General features: G+C 37.7%; 1 protein-coding gene across 1 annotated transcript in view; it reads left to right on the top strand.

The window, feature by feature from the left end:
- PKD1L3 (polycystin 1 like 3, transient receptor potential channel interacting) overlaps window positions 1-19,438 on the top strand; it is a 69,308-nt gene that overhangs the window by 48,237 nt on the left and 1,633 nt on the right. Inside the window, 6 exon segments of the mRNA XM_082370221.1 lie at window positions 5,363-5,380; window positions 5,382-5,463; window positions 7,509-7,649; window positions 8,584-8,793; window positions 8,796-8,838; window positions 17,579-17,768. Coding sequence (XP_082226347.1) covers window positions 5,363-5,380; window positions 5,382-5,463; window positions 7,509-7,649; window positions 8,584-8,793; window positions 8,796-8,838; window positions 17,579-17,768 — 684 coding nt within the window.

The following is a 19,438-nucleotide window of genomic DNA, read 5'->3' as shown; positions in this document are numbered from 1 at the left end:
TAGCCCATAATGCACTACATAAATTAACAGGTGTACATCATGATCAGTGACTAATCATGTCACTTCTCAAAGTCTGGGTGATTGGTCACCTGTTATCCCGTTTATGTACAGACAGCAAATTGTGTAGTTGTGTTATTTCTTTGTCTCCCAGTCATAAACTCTGTGACATTTTACCATAAAATGGATAATTAAAAGAGGACCTTGGCCAACAAAGATGAAAATGCAGCAAATTAACAAAATAACACTGAAAGTGAAATTTGAATAGAATGTAAATGGAGTTATACAAGAAGCCGCTAACCATGAGAAGGTGGCCTGTGTTCAAGAAACTGTAGATACGCAGCCAGGTGAACTTAGTGAAGTCAAACTTACCAACATAAATGGAGAAATTGGTTATGAAGAAAAGGATGATGATGTCCCAGAGGAAGTAACACTGGCAAAAAACTAACATTAAAGGGACTCTTGGAGATATTTCACAGCATTGAAAGCATAAAGGATAAGATGCTGGAAGCCAGTGCAAACTTAGAACAGTATGACAATTCACCAAAGGCACGGACAAAATGCTCTCCCTGTATCCTAAATTATACAACAAGAGGAAGGCTAGCACTGTTCAAATTATTCTTGATAAATTTTCTACAAAGAAGTAACTTTAATTCTCAATGTTTCTAATGTTTTAAATTACATATTCGTTTTACTACTTCTAAATTTTTCTTTGTACCTTTATAACCAACAATAAGAGATTTTAATGTTTTGACACAAATCCTTAAATGTCACAGAACGATCATAATTTTTCCCCACTGACGATTAAGATCACTTTGCACAGTTTCAGCTTGCTAGGTCATTTGTATGATCCCACACTACCATGTAAAGTGAGAATTACCTTTAATTAGGTGTGAAATGTCATGTCTGTTATTTTCAAGTGCTTCAGAAAAAGAAGCAAAACAAATACGGTGAAATGTTAACTTTAGTATCTTCCAATTTTTATGTATGTTTTAAAAATTTAATAATAAAATGTCGGATAAAAATAACTCAATGGGGACTTCCCTGGTGGTCCAGTGGTTAAGACTCCACACTCCCAGTGCAGGGAGCCTGGGTTCGATCCCTGGTTGGGGAACTAGATCCCACATGCTGCAACTAAGAGTTCACATGCTGCAGCTATGAAGCCCGCATGCTGCGATTAAATATCCCGTGTGCCACAACTAAGACCCGGTGCAGCCAAACAAATGAATAAACAAAGTAAATAAATATTTAAAAAAATAGTAACTCTGGATCATATACTCAAATGTAAAATTATAAATCTTTTAGAAGGAAACATAGGTGAAAATCTTCGAAACCTTAGGCTAGGCAAAGAGTTCTTATATACATACATTACCAGAAGCACAATCCAAGAAAGAAAAAATGGATAAATTGGACTTCATCAAAATTAAACATTTTGCTCTACAAAAGACACTTTTTTTTTTTATTGAAGTGTAGTTGATTTACAATGTTGTGTTAGTTTCTGGTGTACAGCAAATGATTGAGTTATATGTATACGTATTCTTTTTCATATTCCTTTCCATTATGGTTTATTAGGGAATACTGAATATCCCTGTGCTATACAGTAGGACCTTATTGTTTATTTTTTATATAGTAGTTTGTATCTACTAATCCCAAAGTCCTAATTTATCCCTTCCCCACCTCCTTTCCCCTTTGGTAACCGTAAGTTTGTTTTCTATGTCTATGAGTCTGTTTCCGTTTTGCAGATAAGTTCATTTGTATTATTTTTTAGATTCCACATATAAGTGATATAGTGGTATTTGTCTTTCTCTTTCTTACTTCACTTAGTATGATAATCTCTGGGTCCATCCATGTTGCTGCAAATGGCATTGTTTCATTCTTTTTTATGGCTAAGTAGCATTCCATGGTATATATGTACCTCATCTTCTTTATCCATTCATCTGTTGATGGACATTTAGGTTGTTTCCATGTCTTGGCTATTGTAAATAGTGACACCCCTATGACGTAGGGGTGCATGTTTCTTTTCTAATTACAGTTTTGTCCAGATATATGCTTAGGAGTGGGATTGCTGGATCACATGGCAACTCTATTTTTAGTTTTTTGAGGAACCTCCATACTGTTTTCCATAGTGGCTGCACCAATTTACATTCCCACCAACAGTGTAGGAGGGTTTCCTTTTCTCCACACACTCTAGAGCATTTGTTATTTGTAGACTTTTTAATGATAGCCATTCTGACCTGTGTGAGGTGATACCTCATTGTAGTTTTGATTTGCATTTCTCTAATAATTAACAGTGATGAGCATCTTTTCATGTGCCTGTTGGCCATATGTATGTCTTCTTTGGAGAAATGTCTATTAGGTCTTCTGCCCATTTTTTGATTAGGTTGTTTGTTTTTTTGTTATTGAGTTGTATGAGCTGCTTGTATATTTTGGAAATTAAGCCCTTGTCAGTTGTATCATTTGCAAATATTTTCTCCCAATCCGTAGATTGTCTTTTCGTTTGATTTGTGGTTTCCTTTGCTGTGCAAAAGCATATAAGTTTGATTAAGTCCCATTTTTTTTTTGTTTTTTTTTTTGCTTTTATTTCTGTTTCCTTGGGAGAGTGACCTAAGAAAACATTGGTATGATTTATGTCAGAGAATGTTTTGTCTATGTTCTCTTCTAGGAGTTTTATGGTGTCATGTCTTATTTTTAAGTCATTAAGCCATTTTGAGCTTATTTTTGTGTGAGGGTGTGTTCTAACTCACTGATTTACATGCTACAGTCCAACTTTCCCAGCACCACTTGCTGAAGAGACTGTCTTTTCTCCATTGGATATTCTTGCCACCTTTGTGAGAGATTAATCAACCATAGGTGTGTGGGTTTATTTCTGGGCTCTCTATTCTGTTCTATTAAGCCATATGTCTTTTTGTGCCAATACCATGCTGTTTTGATTACTGTAGCTTTGTAGTATTGTCTGAAGTAGAATGACTAAAATATCGATAATACTAAATACTGGTGAGGACGCAGAGTAACTGGGAACTCTCATTCATTGGTGGTAGAAATGAAAAAATGGCATAGCCACTTTGGAAAGCAGTTTACCAGTTTCCTACAAAGTTATACAGTTACCATATAACTTAGTAATTGCACTCCCAGGTATTTACCCAAAAGAAGTAAAAACCGGGACTTCTCTGGTGGTCCAGTGGTAAAGAATCTGCCTTCTAATGCAGGGGATGTGGGTTCAATCCCTGGTCAGGGAACTAAGATTCCCACATGCTGCAGGGCAGCTAACCCCATGTGCCACAACTACTGAGCTCATGCGCCTCGATGAGAGAGCCTGCATGCTGCAAATTACAGAGCCCACGCACCCTGAAGTCTGTGTGCCACAATTAGAGAAAACTCTCATGCCACAACTAAAGAGAAGTCCACATGCCTCAACAAAGACCCCGAGTGCCGCAACTAAGACCTGACACAGCCAAAAATAAATAAATAAGTAGAAATAAAAACCTATGTTCACACAGAATTGTGTGAATATTTGTAGCAGCTTTATTCATAATTGCCAAGGATGGGACTTCCCTGGCAGTCCAGTGGTTAAGACTCTGCGCTTCCACTGCAGGGGGCACGGGTTTGATCCCTGGTCAGGGAACTAAGATCCCACATGCCACATGGTGTGGCCAATAATAATAATAATTATAATAATAATAATTGCCAAGGATGGAACCAACCCAAATGCCCATCAGCTGGTGAATGGATAAGCTGTGGTACATCCGTACAGTAGACTACTCAGCAATGAAAAAGAACAAACTACTGGTACATGTAGTGACATAGATGAATCTCAGATGTATTATTGTAAGTGAAAGAAGCCAGTTCCAAAAGCATACTTTATGATTCCATTTATATGACACTCTGCAAAAAGCAAAAACTACATGGATGAAGAATCTATCAGTGGTTCCCAAAGATGGAGGTAGTAAAAAGGGCTGATCACAAAGGGGCAGCATCAGGGAATTTTTTGGGGTGATGAAACTGTAAGGTATCTTGATTATAGTGGTGGATACTCTGTGTATTTGTCAACACATAGAATTATACACCAAAAGGAGTGTGTTTTTTTAATGTGTGTAAATACATTTTTTTAAAGCTAAAAAAACCTTTGTTATTACAATGGCTAAAAAAACCGGTAAAAAGTTCCTCTTCACTGGTCAAATAACTTAGAATAGTAAGATTCAATTTTGCTTTTAAAAATGGCAAAGGCAAACAAATGATAATACACAGTGATGCCAGGGAAAATGGGCACTTAATGCTGGTTGAGGAAAATCTGGCAGTATACAGTAAAAGCCTTCAAATTCTGCATCCCTTTGCTGAGTAAGTTTCATTTCTGAGGATCTATTCTGAGAAAATTGAGTGGTTTATAATAATAAAATAAATTGGCAACAATTTAAATGTTCAAAAATAGGACATTGCTTAATATAAGACAGCCATATCTGTGTAATGGGATACTGAGCAGCCATTTAAAATGTTATAGAAAATGTAAGGATGTGGAAAACTGGTCCAGATATATTAAGACAAAATGATTAATGGATATATTCCAAATTTTTTAAGTTTCTTAAAAATCTCTAATTTTTTTGAAAATTTTTATAATAAATGTATATAAGTTTTTAAAAGTTGGAAAGTATAAAAAGAGGAACAGAAGAGATGGAAACCAATGTGTTAGCTTAGCTATCGGTATTGCTAAAGTGCAGTTTGGTTGAACTCATGGCCAAGTGTACTTTTTAGTAATTTCCCCTCAAATGTAATCCTTGGGACAATCCACAAGAGGGCGACTTTAGGTCTGCAAAGAAGACACACCTGGAATTGCCACATCACAATAGGGGTGTGTGGCAACAGGCTGGAAATACTACTCTTGTCCTTTGTTCTCCGAGGACGGGAGCACTTTCCTCCCCTCCAAGGAAATTTAAGGAGCGGGGGACACTTGTTTCCCCTAACAGAGGCTTAAGGTCTTACTCAATTCTAAGATTCCATGCCTGCTTCAGCAAAACTGGCACTTTCAAAAATGCAGCTTCTTCAGTCTAGCACATCAAAGTTGTTCCAAAAACAGGTGTTAGTGAACACCTTATACAGATCATCACAAATCATTTAATAGTTTAAACTTTCCTAGCCAAGCAGATTAAGGACTACAAGCAAAAATACAAAGATTAACATTATATCAACCACATCCTCATGGTTATGCAAAAATAATTATGAATTTACTTAATTCTCAGTTTTCCATAAAAATAAAGGGCCAAGTCACTGAAATGTATTAATCATACCCACCTTCACCTTTACCTAATGGCGCCACCTTCTTGGTTCCTGTACTGTCTGCTCATTAAGTTTCTCCTCTGACTTTCCTGTCTAGGTGATCTTCCTCACATTGTTTTTACTCACTGCTGCTGAACAGGATGCTGTGGCTTCACAAAGAGAAGGAACATCAAACCAAGAGGATCTTGGCACTCTTGGGTAATTCAAGTAGTTCTAACTAATGTCTAATGTTGCAAATAGCAAATTGTATCAGAACAGTGGACTCCTAGCCGCCTCACTGACTCAGAGGAATCTATCCATTCAGGATCTTGTCTCTGACCAGCTGTTGCACCTCCTTCCCAGCCCAAGACTAACCAGTGCGTCACCAAAACTCTTAATGATCCATCCCTCCCTAGATCTCTCAATGCTTCTACTCTTCCCTATATTCTAGATTCCTTCCTAGTGTTTCTAGCTTTGAGCCCCAAGTGCTGTTTCCAAATGCTCACCCTCTGTATCTGAATGCCTGTAGGTATCTCAAATTAAACATGCCCCAAGCAGAATTATTTGCCTGCCCCACAAATTCACTTCTTTACTCTGTTTTCTCGTTTCAATTAATAGCATCACCATTCTCTAAAAACATAAGAATAATCCTAAATCCCACCCCCTATTCAGTCACCAAACCTGAGGGAGTCTACCCTCTAAATAACTGACTAGAGCCACTCATATCACATAGATGAAACTCACAAACACAAAGATGGCCAAAAAGCAAACTGCAGAAAAATTAACACATTTTTTTAACATCTTTATTGGAGTATAATTGCTTTACAATGGTGTGTTAGTTTCTGCCTTATAACAAAGTGAATCAGCTATACATATACATATATCCCCATCTCTTCCCTCTTGCATTTCCCTCCCTCCCACCCTCCCTATCCCACCCCTCTAGGTGGTCACAAAGCACTGAGCTGATCTCCCTGTGCTATGCAGCTGCTTCCCACTAGCTATCTATTTTACATTTGGTAGTGTATATATGTCCATGCCACTCTCTCACTTTGTCCCAGCTTACCCTTCCCCCTCCCCGTGTCCTCAAGTCCATTCTCTACATCTGTGTCTTTATTCCCATCCTGCCCCTAGGTTCTTCATGACCATTTTTTTTTAACACAACATTTTAATCATGCAAAACAATGCATGTCTTGCTTAGAGATGTATTTTTTAATGAAGAAATGCACAGGATGATACACTCCAAAATTTAGGAGAGGATTAGCTCTCTGAAGGAAAGAAGGGATACCATCACAGAGGTACACAGTGGATTTTATCTTGGCAATCACTTATTTCTTAAACTGAGTGGTGGGCACGCTGCTAAGGGGTTGGCATCTTCTTCCTTATGAGATTAAAAAATTAGTAATCTGACTTCAAACCGCCGTCCTAGCCCTCATTTCATCTCTCCATCTCTGGAATTGCTGTTCCCTTTGCTAAAATGACTTTTTTCTTGTCCTTATCCTTGTCCATCTAGAGAATTCTTTCTGACTCATCATTCAAAACAGATGTCACATGTCACTGCCTCTGGGCCACCTTCTCTGAATTCCTCAGGGAGGTTTGTTTTTCTTTTCAGTGATCCCTCAGCATTTGGTTCCTACAGGCTGACAAGTTTTAGGTCATATTCTAACTCCCTTTCTCTCTCCGTCTTGATTTATGTGTCTCCAGATTCTTCTGCTCACAGTGTGGTCTGGAGACCAGCAGCAGTGGCATCTCCTGGAACTGTCAGATACGCAGAATCTTAGGCCTCACCCCAGAAACTGCATTTTAACAAAATTCCAGGTGATCCCCTTGCACATTAAACTTTGAGAAACACCACTCTGGAGCAGTGCTCCCATCGGGTGGTCCACTGACTAAAACTGTGTTTCTAGTCCAAGATAAGTACAGAAATTGAGAATAAGCATTTAGAAACTTTTAGAGCAATTGGGCAGACTAATTTTAGGCCTATTGAATCTAATTTTCAAAATGGGGCTTGTATTTTGTAGGCCTCTGTTCTATGTCATTTTTCTAGTAATTCGATTTTACCGTATTTTACAAAAGTATCAGTCCCTGATGGATTGGAAATTTTTTTTTAAGTCTTTCATGATAGTTTGGGAAGGGCTGCTTAGATAGCTTTATTCTCTATTTCAACATTTAACAGGAGATACTCATAGTAGATGCTCAACAAATGTTGATGAATAACTACTTAATGAAATATACCCTTTTTTGGCCTATATTTGAATTTTTGACAGCAAGATGTCCTTCATCATTACCCGGTTCAAGAGATGAAAACAACCCCATCTACGTAGCCCCAGCTATGAATCGTCCAGTTAAGCGCCCAGAAAGAACCTTGAAAGAGAAGAAATGCTTCAAGTTGACAGGAGATGTTTTGGGTATGGAGAGAAAATGGTAACCTGTTGATACAGCAACACATTTCCCAGCAAGGAAAGGGGGAGTGAGAATAAAATGGAAAATATAGAAGAAGGGTGGAAAACTATTTTAAAATATTCACCTCGAAAAATTCTGGATTCCCTTAAGGCTGTAAGGTGAATGGAAGGACTCCTGAACTTGGAATCTTGAGATCTAATTGTGTGTTTCAGTAAGTCACTTTCTCTACCTGCAGAATGTAACAATGAAACTTGATCTACATCACATGGTGGAGGAAAAATGAATATGCTTTGAAAAATAGATGTCCTGGGAATTCCCTGGTGGTCCAGTGGTTAGGACTCCGCACTTCCACTGCAGGGGGCACGGGTTCGATCCCTGATGGGGGAACTAAGATCCCACATGTCATGCAGCATGGCCAAAAAAAAAAAAAAACAATACTGCTGTCCTGTAAGTGCAAGGTAACTGGTTCAACACGTCTAGTGTTTGGGTTATTGGATTCTCTGGACCGAAGAAGACAAATTCTGTTTTTATCATGCCTTCCCTTCTTGTGAACACAGACAATCTATAGATAACTGGGGAGGGGAAGGGGAGGGGATGAAAAGAGTGGTCTGGGTCTGGGGGGACATTTAGACCTAAGAACTAAAATACAACACTTTTTGTGTGAGATTTTATGTATCTTATTTTTAAGTAAAATTTCTGATCAGTGGCAGAATAATTCTGGGAAGGAGTATGTAAATATCTATAGATATATAGAGATATCACTAAGAGCCAAATGCTTTTGCTTATCTGTTTACAATTATTAGGTTGAACCATATCAAATTGCCAACTTTTGACTGTTTTTGACCTGTAAAAGTCTGTAAGCTTAGGAAGAAATGAAGAAAAACATACAGAGGATTTCTAAGCTAACTATTCACCTATGATTTTCTCTTCTAATACTAGTACAAATACTTTTCCTTATCCTGTTGATGACTGCAGTCTACTCAGCACACAACTCCAATAGATTTTACCTCCGTCAAGCTATCCACCAGAGCTTTCCTTACCGTTTCTCAGAGATCAAACTTCTTAACCATTTCTACTCCTGGGCCAGTAGCACCCTCCTTCCTAACCTGTACAGGGATTACAGAGGTAAGAACACAGTCCTGGGGCCCAGCCCTGCAAATGTGGGGTGCAGTTGGTTTTTCAAACGCCCCTGCAGTAAGTAACCCATTAGAACAATGGAGAAAGGTCTGCTGGCTTTTTCAATATTACTGCACCTCTGTGGGCACCCAAAGGTCCACTCCCAGGGCCCCATCTAAGCAGGTTCAGGTTTACGTCTGTTCACCCAAGGGTGATCAGGCCCATGAAGGCTGATTCCCACTGATGAGTTTCACAAGAGGCTGATAAACAAAATTGAGAATTTATTCACTAACAACATGAAAAGTAACTGGAGTGATCCCTGGGACTGGTTGCCTCCTTGTGAAGGAGGGAACCACATGTAGCTGAGAAGTTTGTTCTATAAGCACAGAACCATGAAAACAGTGTAACCAGAAAGATCTCCACACCAGATGATATTTTGATATATTGCCTGATGTGCAGTCATTCCCAAGTCTGTGATGTATCTGTGTAACTTTTCTTGGTTGGTTATCCAGTTGAGTTCCACGAATATGTAGTGAACACCTAGTATGCTGGGAACTGTCCTAGGAGCTAATAAAATGATGGACATTATATGGTTTGTACCCTCAAAGAACCTCACCATCAAGAGGAGTTAGTATGGGGACTTCCCTGGTGGTGCAGTGGGTGACAATCCATCTGCCAATGCAGGGGACACGGGTTCGAGCCCTGGTCCGGGAAGATCCCACATGCCACGGAGCAACTAAGCCCGTGCGCCACAACTACTGAGCCTGCGCTCTAGAGCCCGCGAGCCACAACTACTGAGCCCACGTGCCACAACTACTGAAGCCCGTGCGCCTAGAGCCCGTGCTTCACAACAAGAGAAGCCACAGCAATGAGAAGCCCGCGCACCACTACGAAGAGTAGCCTCCGCTCACCACAGCTAAAGAAAGCCCGCGCACAGCAACGAAGACCCAAACGCAGTCAAAAAAAAAAAAAAAAACGAGTTAGTATGAATGCTTGTTTTTTTTTTTTTAATAATTTTTCATTTTTATTTTTTTCATTTGGCTGCATCGGGTCTTAGTTGCAGCACGCAGGATCTTTTCATTGCAGTGCACAGTCTCTTCATTGCAACGTGCAGGCTTCTCTCTAGTTGTGGCACATGGGCTCCAGAGCACGTGGGCTCAGTAGTTGCGTGCACAGGCTCTCTAGTTGTGGCGCGCGGGCTCAGTAGTTGCCATGCTTGGGCTTAGTTGCCCCACGGCATGTGGGATCTTTGTTCCCTGACCAGGGATCGAACCCACGTCCCTTGCATTGGAAGGCGGATTCTTAACCACGGAGCCACCAGGGAAGTCCCAGTATGAATGCTTCTTGTTCAGTATCTTTCACCAGTTACCAGCACTTTGCCATATTATAACTTTATATCTTATTAAGCTGTATTCTGGAAATTGCATTCATTAATCTCAGGATTGGTGGCTTTCTGTTGGGATTTGGAACATCTCCTAGGTTCCTGAAAAAAATCTGAATATGTTCATCTCAGCAAACATGTATAGTCCTTTTTTTAAAATTAATTTTTATTGGAGTATAGTTGATTTACAATGTTGTGTTAGTTTCTGCTGTACAGCAAAGTGAATCAGTTATATATATACATATACCCACTCTTTTTTAGATTCTATTCCCATATAGGTCATTACAGAGTATTGAGTAGAGTTCCCCGTGCTATACAGCAGGTTCTTATTAGTTATCTATTTTATATATAATAGTGTGTATATGTCAATCCCAATCTTCCAATTTATCCCTCCCCCACTTTCCCCCTTGGTAAGCATAAGTTTGTTTTCTACATCTGTATAATCTTTTCTTAAACGTGTACTTGTTGCATTTAAGAGTTTTTATACAGATGGCAACTTCTGTACATTGCATGTTGATTCTTTCTAGTTGAGTTTTAAATGGTGACAGTTCTAGGTTGAGGACACATTCTGTTTGCAGTCAGTAACTGTCTATACTGACTTAAATAAAAAGTGAATCAGACCCTCGGTGGCTAAGGCTAGTGCCGTCACAATAGGCATGTTCTCCTCTTAGACTCCTTCACTCTACGGTATAGTGTCGTGGTCCAAAGGCGCAGACTCAGAAGGCTGCCCAGACTGCCCAGGTTCACATCCTTGCTCTCCACTTACCAGCAGTGTGTTCTTGGGTAAATTACTCAACCTCCTGTGCCTCAGTCTCCCCATCTGTACAATGGGGATAATCTTAGGACCTACCCTGTAAGATAGACATGAAGATTAAAACCTTAGTAGATCTAAGTGCTTAGAACAGTGTCGGGCACATACTGTTCACTCGATGGGTGTTAGCTATTGTTATTAACTGGGGCAGTTGGAGCTCTGGTTGTACTAGAACCACAGAGTTTACATGAGTTACCTGGACATACTAAGGAAGAGCAACAGCAATCTGTAGATGTAGATAATGAAATAGAATTAAGTAGATATGGGGTAAACAGCAGTAAAAATTGTAACATTTTTTAACTCTTCAATTGCTAAAAAATGTTTGCTTTCAGAATTGATGTAGCCCAGTCCCATTAGTCCACTTGTTTTCAGGAATATTGAAGCCCAGGACATTCATGGCAGGTAATCTGTATCCTATAAATAAATCTGTATCCTATAAATACAGGACTTTCCTAAATAGCCTAGTCCAATGTTGAAACACATTTAGGGAAGAATTTTTTTTGTAGGATTTAATTAAAATTCCTCTTGCAGCAATTTAAACTTTTTCTCTTTTGACTTTCTTCTGAGGTGAAAAAACACTAATCACAATTCTACAATTGCATGGTTTTCATTTAAGAAATACAAAGTAAGGCCATCTTTGAAGGTTAAGTCACCCTTTACCTTTCTCTTTTATCTTCTGCAGGACCCTAGGTCCTTTAATAACCTACTGCAAACCTCTCCCTGCCAAATTTTGTAACATAATCTTTTTCTTTCATGTTAAAACATTTTTTCATAATTAAAACATGAATATGTAGAAAATCCATACGTACCACGATGTATATTGTGCAACTCTCCTTTATCCCCTGATCCCCCTTCTCTCTTTCCTAGAGGCAACTACATTCCCAATCGATTATACAGACATACCTCACTTTATTGTATTTCACTTTACTGCACTTCGCAGATACTGCATGTTTTCTTTAACAAATTGAAGATTTGCCAACCCTGTGTCAAGCAGATTCATTGGTGCCATTTCTCCAATAGCATTTGCTCACTTCGTGTCTCTGTCACATTTTGGTAACTCTCGAAATATTTCAAACTTTTTCACTATTATATTTGTTACGGTGACTTGTGATCAGTGATCTTGGATGTTACTATTGCTAAAAGAAGGCTCAGATGATGGTTAGCATTTTTTAGCAATAAAGTATTTTTTTTAGCAATGAAGTATTTTTAATTTAGGTGTATGTACATTGTTTTTTTAGACATAATGGTATTGTACACTTAATAGACTATAATACAATGTAAACATAACTTTTTTTTTTTGGCCACACCGCACGGCCTGCAGGATCTTAGTTCCCCAACCAGGGATTGAACCCAGGCCCCAGCAGTGAAAGCTCCAAGTCCTAACCACTGGACCACCAGGGAATTCCCTAAACATAACTTTTATATGCACTGGGAAACCAAAAAATTCATGTGACTTGACTTATTGCAGTGGTCTAGAACCGAACCCATAGTATCTCCAAGGTATTCTTGTAAATTATTTCAGAGGTAATCTATACATTTGCAAATACATTTGATGATAAACAGCAGCATACTATAAACATTGTCATGCCTTTTTGCCTTTTACCCTTAATTTGCCTGGAGATTGTTCCATCGGCATATATAAAGCTGTCCCTTTTTATGTTTTACTCATTTACTATATAGTATGCCATTGCGTGGATGTACCATAAGTTATATAACCAGTTCCCTATTAATAGACATTTAGATTGTTTCCACTCTTCTACTGTTAACAATAATACTACCATTTATACCCTTTTACATATGTAATTTCACTCATGTGCAAATATATCTGTAAGATAAGTACCTTGAAAAGACTTGCTAAAAATGTATATCCATTTTTCATTTAGAAAGATATTGCCAAATTGTTCTCCTCAATTGTACCAATTAATGTTCCCATGAGCAATGTATTATTAGATCTGCCCACATCGCCAACAGTTCAGTGAACATTGGTGTTTTCATACAATACAGGTAACTCTGAAATATACAAAAGGTTTGCAACTGCACTCATGAGAAAATACAAGTTTAAAATAAGGAACAATTTTTCACCTCTCATATGGACAAAACTTGCCTCTGCTCTTGCCCTTCTTCATTCCATCTTCCCCATATTATTTTTTTTACAACATAAATGTGTTTTGTCCCTGTTCAAAACCTCCCAATGGATTCCATCACACTTAAAATAAAAGCCCAATCCCTTTCTAAAGCTTACTCTAGGGCCTTCCCTGTCCAGACCTATAGCTACATCTGTTACTTCTCCTACCCTCATTCTGACCCTCATTCGCTCTAATTCAGCCACACAAGCTTCTGTGCTCTCCTTAAACACGATGCACATGCTCTTGCCTTGGCCTTGGAACTTGCTGTTGCCCTGACTGACGTTTGCATTGGGAGCTCCAAACTTTATTAGGGTCTCTCTCATAAGCCACCTCCTCTGAGAAACCTCTAATCATCCTGTAAATAAATAGCACTGCTCCCTCCTCACAGAACACTCTCTAGCCCTTCTTCCTACTCAGTTTTTTTTTTTAATTAATTTTTTAAAATTTATTTATTCATTTTTGGCTGCATTGGGTCTTCGTTGCCGTGCGTGGGCTTTCTCTAGTTGCGGCGAGCAGGGGCTACTCTTCGTTGTGGTGTGCGGGCTTCTCATTGTGGTGGCTTCTCTTGTTGCTGGAGCACGGGCTCTGGGCGCGCAGGCTTCAGTAGTTGTAGCACGCGGGCTTAGTTGCTCCGCGGCTCAGTTTTTCTTCATAGCACTATTATTACCTGAATATTGTTTGGTTATTGCCTGTCTCCCTCCCTCCTCAAATGTGAATGCTCTGTGGACAGGGACTCTTGCCCACTGCTGTGTTCCCAGCACCTAGAACAGGACCTGGTGTATGTGAGAGAAAGAATGAATGAATGTCATTCTATAATTTTTGCCCATTTTTCATTGGGCTGCTTGGTTTTGTTTGCTTGTTTTGATAAATGGGAGCTTTGTATGTATTAAGAGCTTGTTCAGTTGTAGAGATTTAGACATTTATACAGAAACAAAATAAGGATTTATAAAAATTAATTTAGGGAATTGGTAGCTTATGATGTTCTATCTGGGAGTGTGGTATGCTTTTTCTATTCTCATCTGCATTTGTATCCCTCAGTAATATTAAATTCTCTTCATATAATTCTTGCACATCTCTTGTTAGGTTTATCTTTTGTGGTCTATTGTGAATGAGATTTTATTTCACTATAGTTTCTAAGTAAATATTGTTTGAATATATGAAGGCTATTGATTTTATTATATCTAGTACCCAGCCAGCTTGCTGAATTTTTTTGTTAAATAATAGTTTTTAGGTTGATTCTCTTTTCTCCCCAGCTTTATTGAGGTACAGTGGAGAAATTAAAATTGTATATATTTAAGGTGCAACGTGATGTTTTGATATATGAATACATTGTGAAATGTTTACACAATCAAACTAACATATCCATCACCTCACATGGTTACATGTTTTGTTTTTAGTGTGATAAGAACTTATTCTCTAAGTAAATTTCAAGTATACAATATATTACTATTAACTATAATCTATAAACTATAATCATGCTATACATTAGATCTCCAGGACTTACTGATTTTTAAAACTAAAAGTTTGTATACTCTGACTGACATCCACCCATCCCCCTCCCCACCCCAGCCCCTGGTAACCACCATTCTACCCTCTGGTTCTGTAAGTTCGACTTTTTAAAATTGCACTTATAAGAGATCATACATGTTTCTTTGTTTGGCTTATTTCATATCTTCACTTTTGTGAATAATCCTGCTATGAACATGGGAGTGCAGATATCTCTTCAAGATGCTGATTTCATTTCCTTTCAATATATAGCCAGTAGTAGGATTACTGGATCATCTAGTAGTTCTATTTTTAATTTTTTGAGGAACCTCCATGCTGTTTTCCATAATGGCTGTACCAGTTTACATTCCCACCAACAGGGCTCCTTTCTCCAAAACCTCACCAACATTTGTTATTTCTTGTCTTCTTGATAATAACCATCCTCACAGTCGTGAGGTGATATCACATCACAGTTTTGGTTTGTTATTTCCTTGACGATTAGTGATTTTTACATACACCTGTTGTTCATTTGTATTTCTTTAGAAAAATGTGCATTCAGGTCCTTTGCCCATTTTTTAATCAGGTTGATTTTTTTTTTTTTTTTTGGTATTGAGTTGTATGAGTTCTTTATGGATTTTGGATTTTAACCCCGTATCAGATATATAGTTTGCAAGTATTTTCTCCCATTTCATAGGTTGCCTTTTCATTTTGTTTATTGTTTCCTTTGCTGTGCAGAAACTTTTTAGTTAGATGTAGTCCCACTTGTTTTAGCTTTTGTTGCCTGTGCATTTAGTGTCATATCCAAAAAATTGCCAAGACCAGTGTCAAGAAGCTTTTTCTGTTTTCTCATAGGAATTTTGCAGTTTCAGGTCTAAGGTTTAAGTTGTTAATCCATTTGGAGTTGATTTTTTGAATATGGCAGAATAAAAGTGTCCAATTGCATTCTTTTGCATGTGGAAATCCAGTTTTCCTAGCATTACTTGTTGAAGAGACTAGCCCCATTGTGTATTCTTGGCACCCTTGCCATAGATTAGTTGGCCGAATCTATGGGTGTGGGTTTAATTCTGGGCTCTCTATTCAGTTAGTTCCATTGTTCTATGTATCTGTTTTTATCCCAATACCATAGTATTTTGATTACTATAGTTTTGCAATATAGTTTGAAATCAGGAAGTGTGATGCTTCCAGCTTTGTTCATCTTTCTCAAGATTATTTTGGCTATTCACGGTATTTTTGTGGTTCCATACAAATTTTAGGATTGTTTTCTCTATTTCTGGGGAAAATGCCACTGGAATTTTGATAGAGATTGCATTGAATCTGTAGATCACTTTGTGTAGTATGGACATTTTAACAACATTAACTCTTCCAATCCATGAATGTGGGAAGTCTTCCCATTTACTTTTGTCTTTCATATCTTTCATCAATCTCTTATAGTTTTCATTGGACAGATTTTTCACCTCGGTTAAATTTATTCCTAAGTGTATTATTCTTTTTGATGTTATTGTAAATGAGATTGTTTTCTTAATTTCTTTTTCAGCTAGTTGTTAGTGTAACAAAATGCAACTGATTTTTGTATTTTGATTTTTTATTCTGTAGCGTTACTGAATTCATTTTTTTAACAGGTTTTTGGTGGAGTCTTTAGGGTTTCTATATATAAGACCATGTCATCTGCAAAAACAGTTTTACTTCCTCCTTTCTTATTTGGATGCCTTTTATTTATTTTCCTTACCTGACTTCTCTGGCTAGGACTTCCAGTACTGTGTTGAATAGACATGGTGAGAGTTGGCATCCTTGTCTTGTTCCTTATCTTAGAGGAAGAGCTTTTAGCTTTTCACAATTATGATGTTAGCTGTGAGCTTGACATATATGGCCTTTATTATGTTGAGGTACATTCCTTCTTGCCTAATTTGTTGAGAGTTTTTATCGTGAAAGGTTGTTAAATTTTGTTGAATGCTCTTTCTGCATCTGTTGAGATATGTTTTTAATCCTTCATTCTTTTAATATGGTGTATCACATTTATTGACTTACATGGGATCTTAGTTTCCTGACCAGGGATCGAACCCACACCCCCCTGCAGTGGAAATACAGAGTCCTAACCACTGGACCACCAAGGAAGTCTGAGAATTTAAACGTTTAAATGTTTGATAGAATTCACCCATGAAGCTATCTGGCCCTGGGCTTTTCTTTGTTGAGAGGTTTTTGATTACTGCTTCAGTCTCCTTACTTATACTTCATATGTTCAGGTTTTCTGTTTATTCATTATTCAGTTGTATGTTTCTAGGAATTTATCCATTTTTTCTAGGTTATCCAGTTTGTTGGCATGTAATTATTCCTAGTAGTCTCTTATGATCCTTTGTATTTTTGTGATATCAGTTGTAATGTCTCCTCTTTCGTTTATATAATTTTATTTATTAGAATCCTTTTTTCTTGGTTAGTCTAGCTAAAGGCTTGTCACTTTTATTGTTCAAATAAGCTAACTTTTTTTTCTATTGTCTTTCTAGTCTCTATTTCTGCTCTAATCTTTATTATTTCATTTCTTCTTGTAACTTTAGGCTCAGTTCTTTTTTTATTAGTTCCTTGAGAAGTAAAGCTAGGTTCTTTGAGATCTTTTTTCTTAATATAAGCATTTATTGCTATAAACTTCCCTCTTAGAACTGCTTTTGCTGCGTCTAGCATCTGTCTTTTCCTAAGTGCTGTAGTCTTGGAATTACATTGCCTCCCTTAGAAAAGGTCACTAAATGGAAAACCATCAGTTCAAGTTGGCACAGAGTTTTGGAGAAGACAGTGGAGCTGGTTTTAGTTGTGTAGGTCCATACTTAACTAGCAGTATGATAAACTCAAGACATTTGTTTCATCTCTAAAATGGGGATAACATTTAGTTCACAGGATGAACTATATGAAAGTCAAATTTATATGAAAACACTGTAATTACAGAAGAATTCTGTGTAGTTTTTAGGCATAGCAATTTGAATGGCCACTAAGGAACTTCCTTAATTCCATTCCATTGGTTCTACCTTGACCTCACCATTATCAAGCACCTCAGGACCCAAAGAAGTGCAGTCCCCTCTACTGCTCTCCACCCCCATCTGACTGTTCTCTCTTTCAGTTTAACCTGCTGTTTGGATGGAGCATCTCTGACTACCAAACTTTTCTCAGTTCAGCAGTGACTGTTGTTGGTCTCCTGATGGGAATCTCTCATCACAAAGAGGTAAAAACCCTCTTCCTCGTTTCCCTGCAGAATTCTATTTGGTTTAATATATCAAACAAGAGGAGAATTGCTTATAAAAGCAGCCCCACTGCATACTGGAAAAGGGAGAAACTTAGTTCCTTTGCCATTATTTTATGGTATTACCTATAGATACTGTATAGCTTTTGAGTGGCTGTTACCTTCAGAAATCCTTCCTTTCCTAAGCACATATAGTCGCACCTTTCTCACTTCTATCCTTAATCTTACTGCCAAAGACACTGGGCCTGAACTTGGGTTCTCATACCTGGCCAGATTAACATGATTTCTGCTGCTTTCTCAACGGCCCTTTGAAGGGTACAATTGGAAGTGGCTTAAAAAAGAAAAATTAGGGAGGTACAATTCCAGAAAGAACTGCAGTTATTTCTGTTTATAAATAGTAATTTCAGAGAGGCTGTTATTTTCTCCCAGGAACTACCTACACAAATCCCTTTCTGTTCAACATAAAAAATAAAGTAGGAAACTGAGGTGAGGTTTTGGGTCCCAAACACTAGCATATATAGATTTGATAAGAAAAAAACTGCAATTCAAGTTAGTGAAACTGGCAAGATTTTCATCAAAGCTCATCATTCTGATACTCTAGAAATCAAAGGTTACTAATTAAAATGGGTAAATTAACATAGTTTCTAACGTGCAAAGTTACCACCACCTTCCTAAAATCTAAGAAAGATTAACATAACTGCTATTTTGGGTGGGATGTTTTGTTGTGGTTCCAGCCCCAATCACTAGGGAATGAAGTCCTCACCCCTGGAACACTTTATATACTAAAGCTCTTAAAGAAGTAACAATCATAATAAACTTTTGCTAAAAGCTACTTTTTGACTTAAAAGGGAAAATGGAGTATACTTACTGGGAAGAGTCTTGCATCACAAACTCAGCGTTTGCCCAAACTGTTTGGTTGACCTGGAGTTATGATTAAGCTCTTTTAAAATAAGTAGATATAAGCTGGCAGCCATTACAATATCTCTGTCACAGAGATTTCCATCACAATAGTATTTATTGCAAGTATTCATCCTCTAAGTTTTGGGTGTTTTTTTTTTAAAACAGTGCCCAGTGGCAATAATGAATGAGCCAATACCAAAGGAAAATAATCATTTTTAAAAGGAACACCTAAATTAAAGAATTTGGAAACCAAATTTTACTGGAAACCATTCTAGTAAGCCCTACATTTGAGAAAGATCTCTTTGTGCTGAAAAGGTAAGAATGGCAAAACTCAGTAATTACACTTTTAAAGATAACGATTAAAAAAAAATCTAAAAAAAAGCATTAAAAGCCAGTTTTCTATGGCTAACCTTTTAAACTGTATTGGAATGGTCCGAAGTTCAGAGTAGAAAGTGCTTGGAATGGCAGAGACAGTTTTCATTATCATTGCTGGTATCTATGTATTCTATCAACACACTTTTGCTATTCCTTGAAGCTTCCATGTTTAGAAATATTTTCTGGAATTGCCAAGAACTCACAAGGGCTTTGAGTCACTTATAATTCCATTACAACTCACCTGTTTTCTTCTTGTGAAAGCCCTGAAGGCACAATTATTTACACTCTTAGAGTCAGTCACTGTTGCTTTTCTGTCCACTCAAAAGTATTTTCCTTTTTAATATTTTTGTTTTTCTAGTTTCCACCAGACATAAGTG

This window comes from Balaenoptera borealis (assembly GCF_965194805.1).
Source record: "Balaenoptera borealis genome assembly, chromosome: 19".
Classification (NCBI taxonomy): Eukaryota; Metazoa; Chordata; class Mammalia; order Artiodactyla; family Balaenopteridae; genus Balaenoptera; species Balaenoptera borealis.
This window is presented reverse-complemented; position numbering and strand designations above follow the sequence as displayed.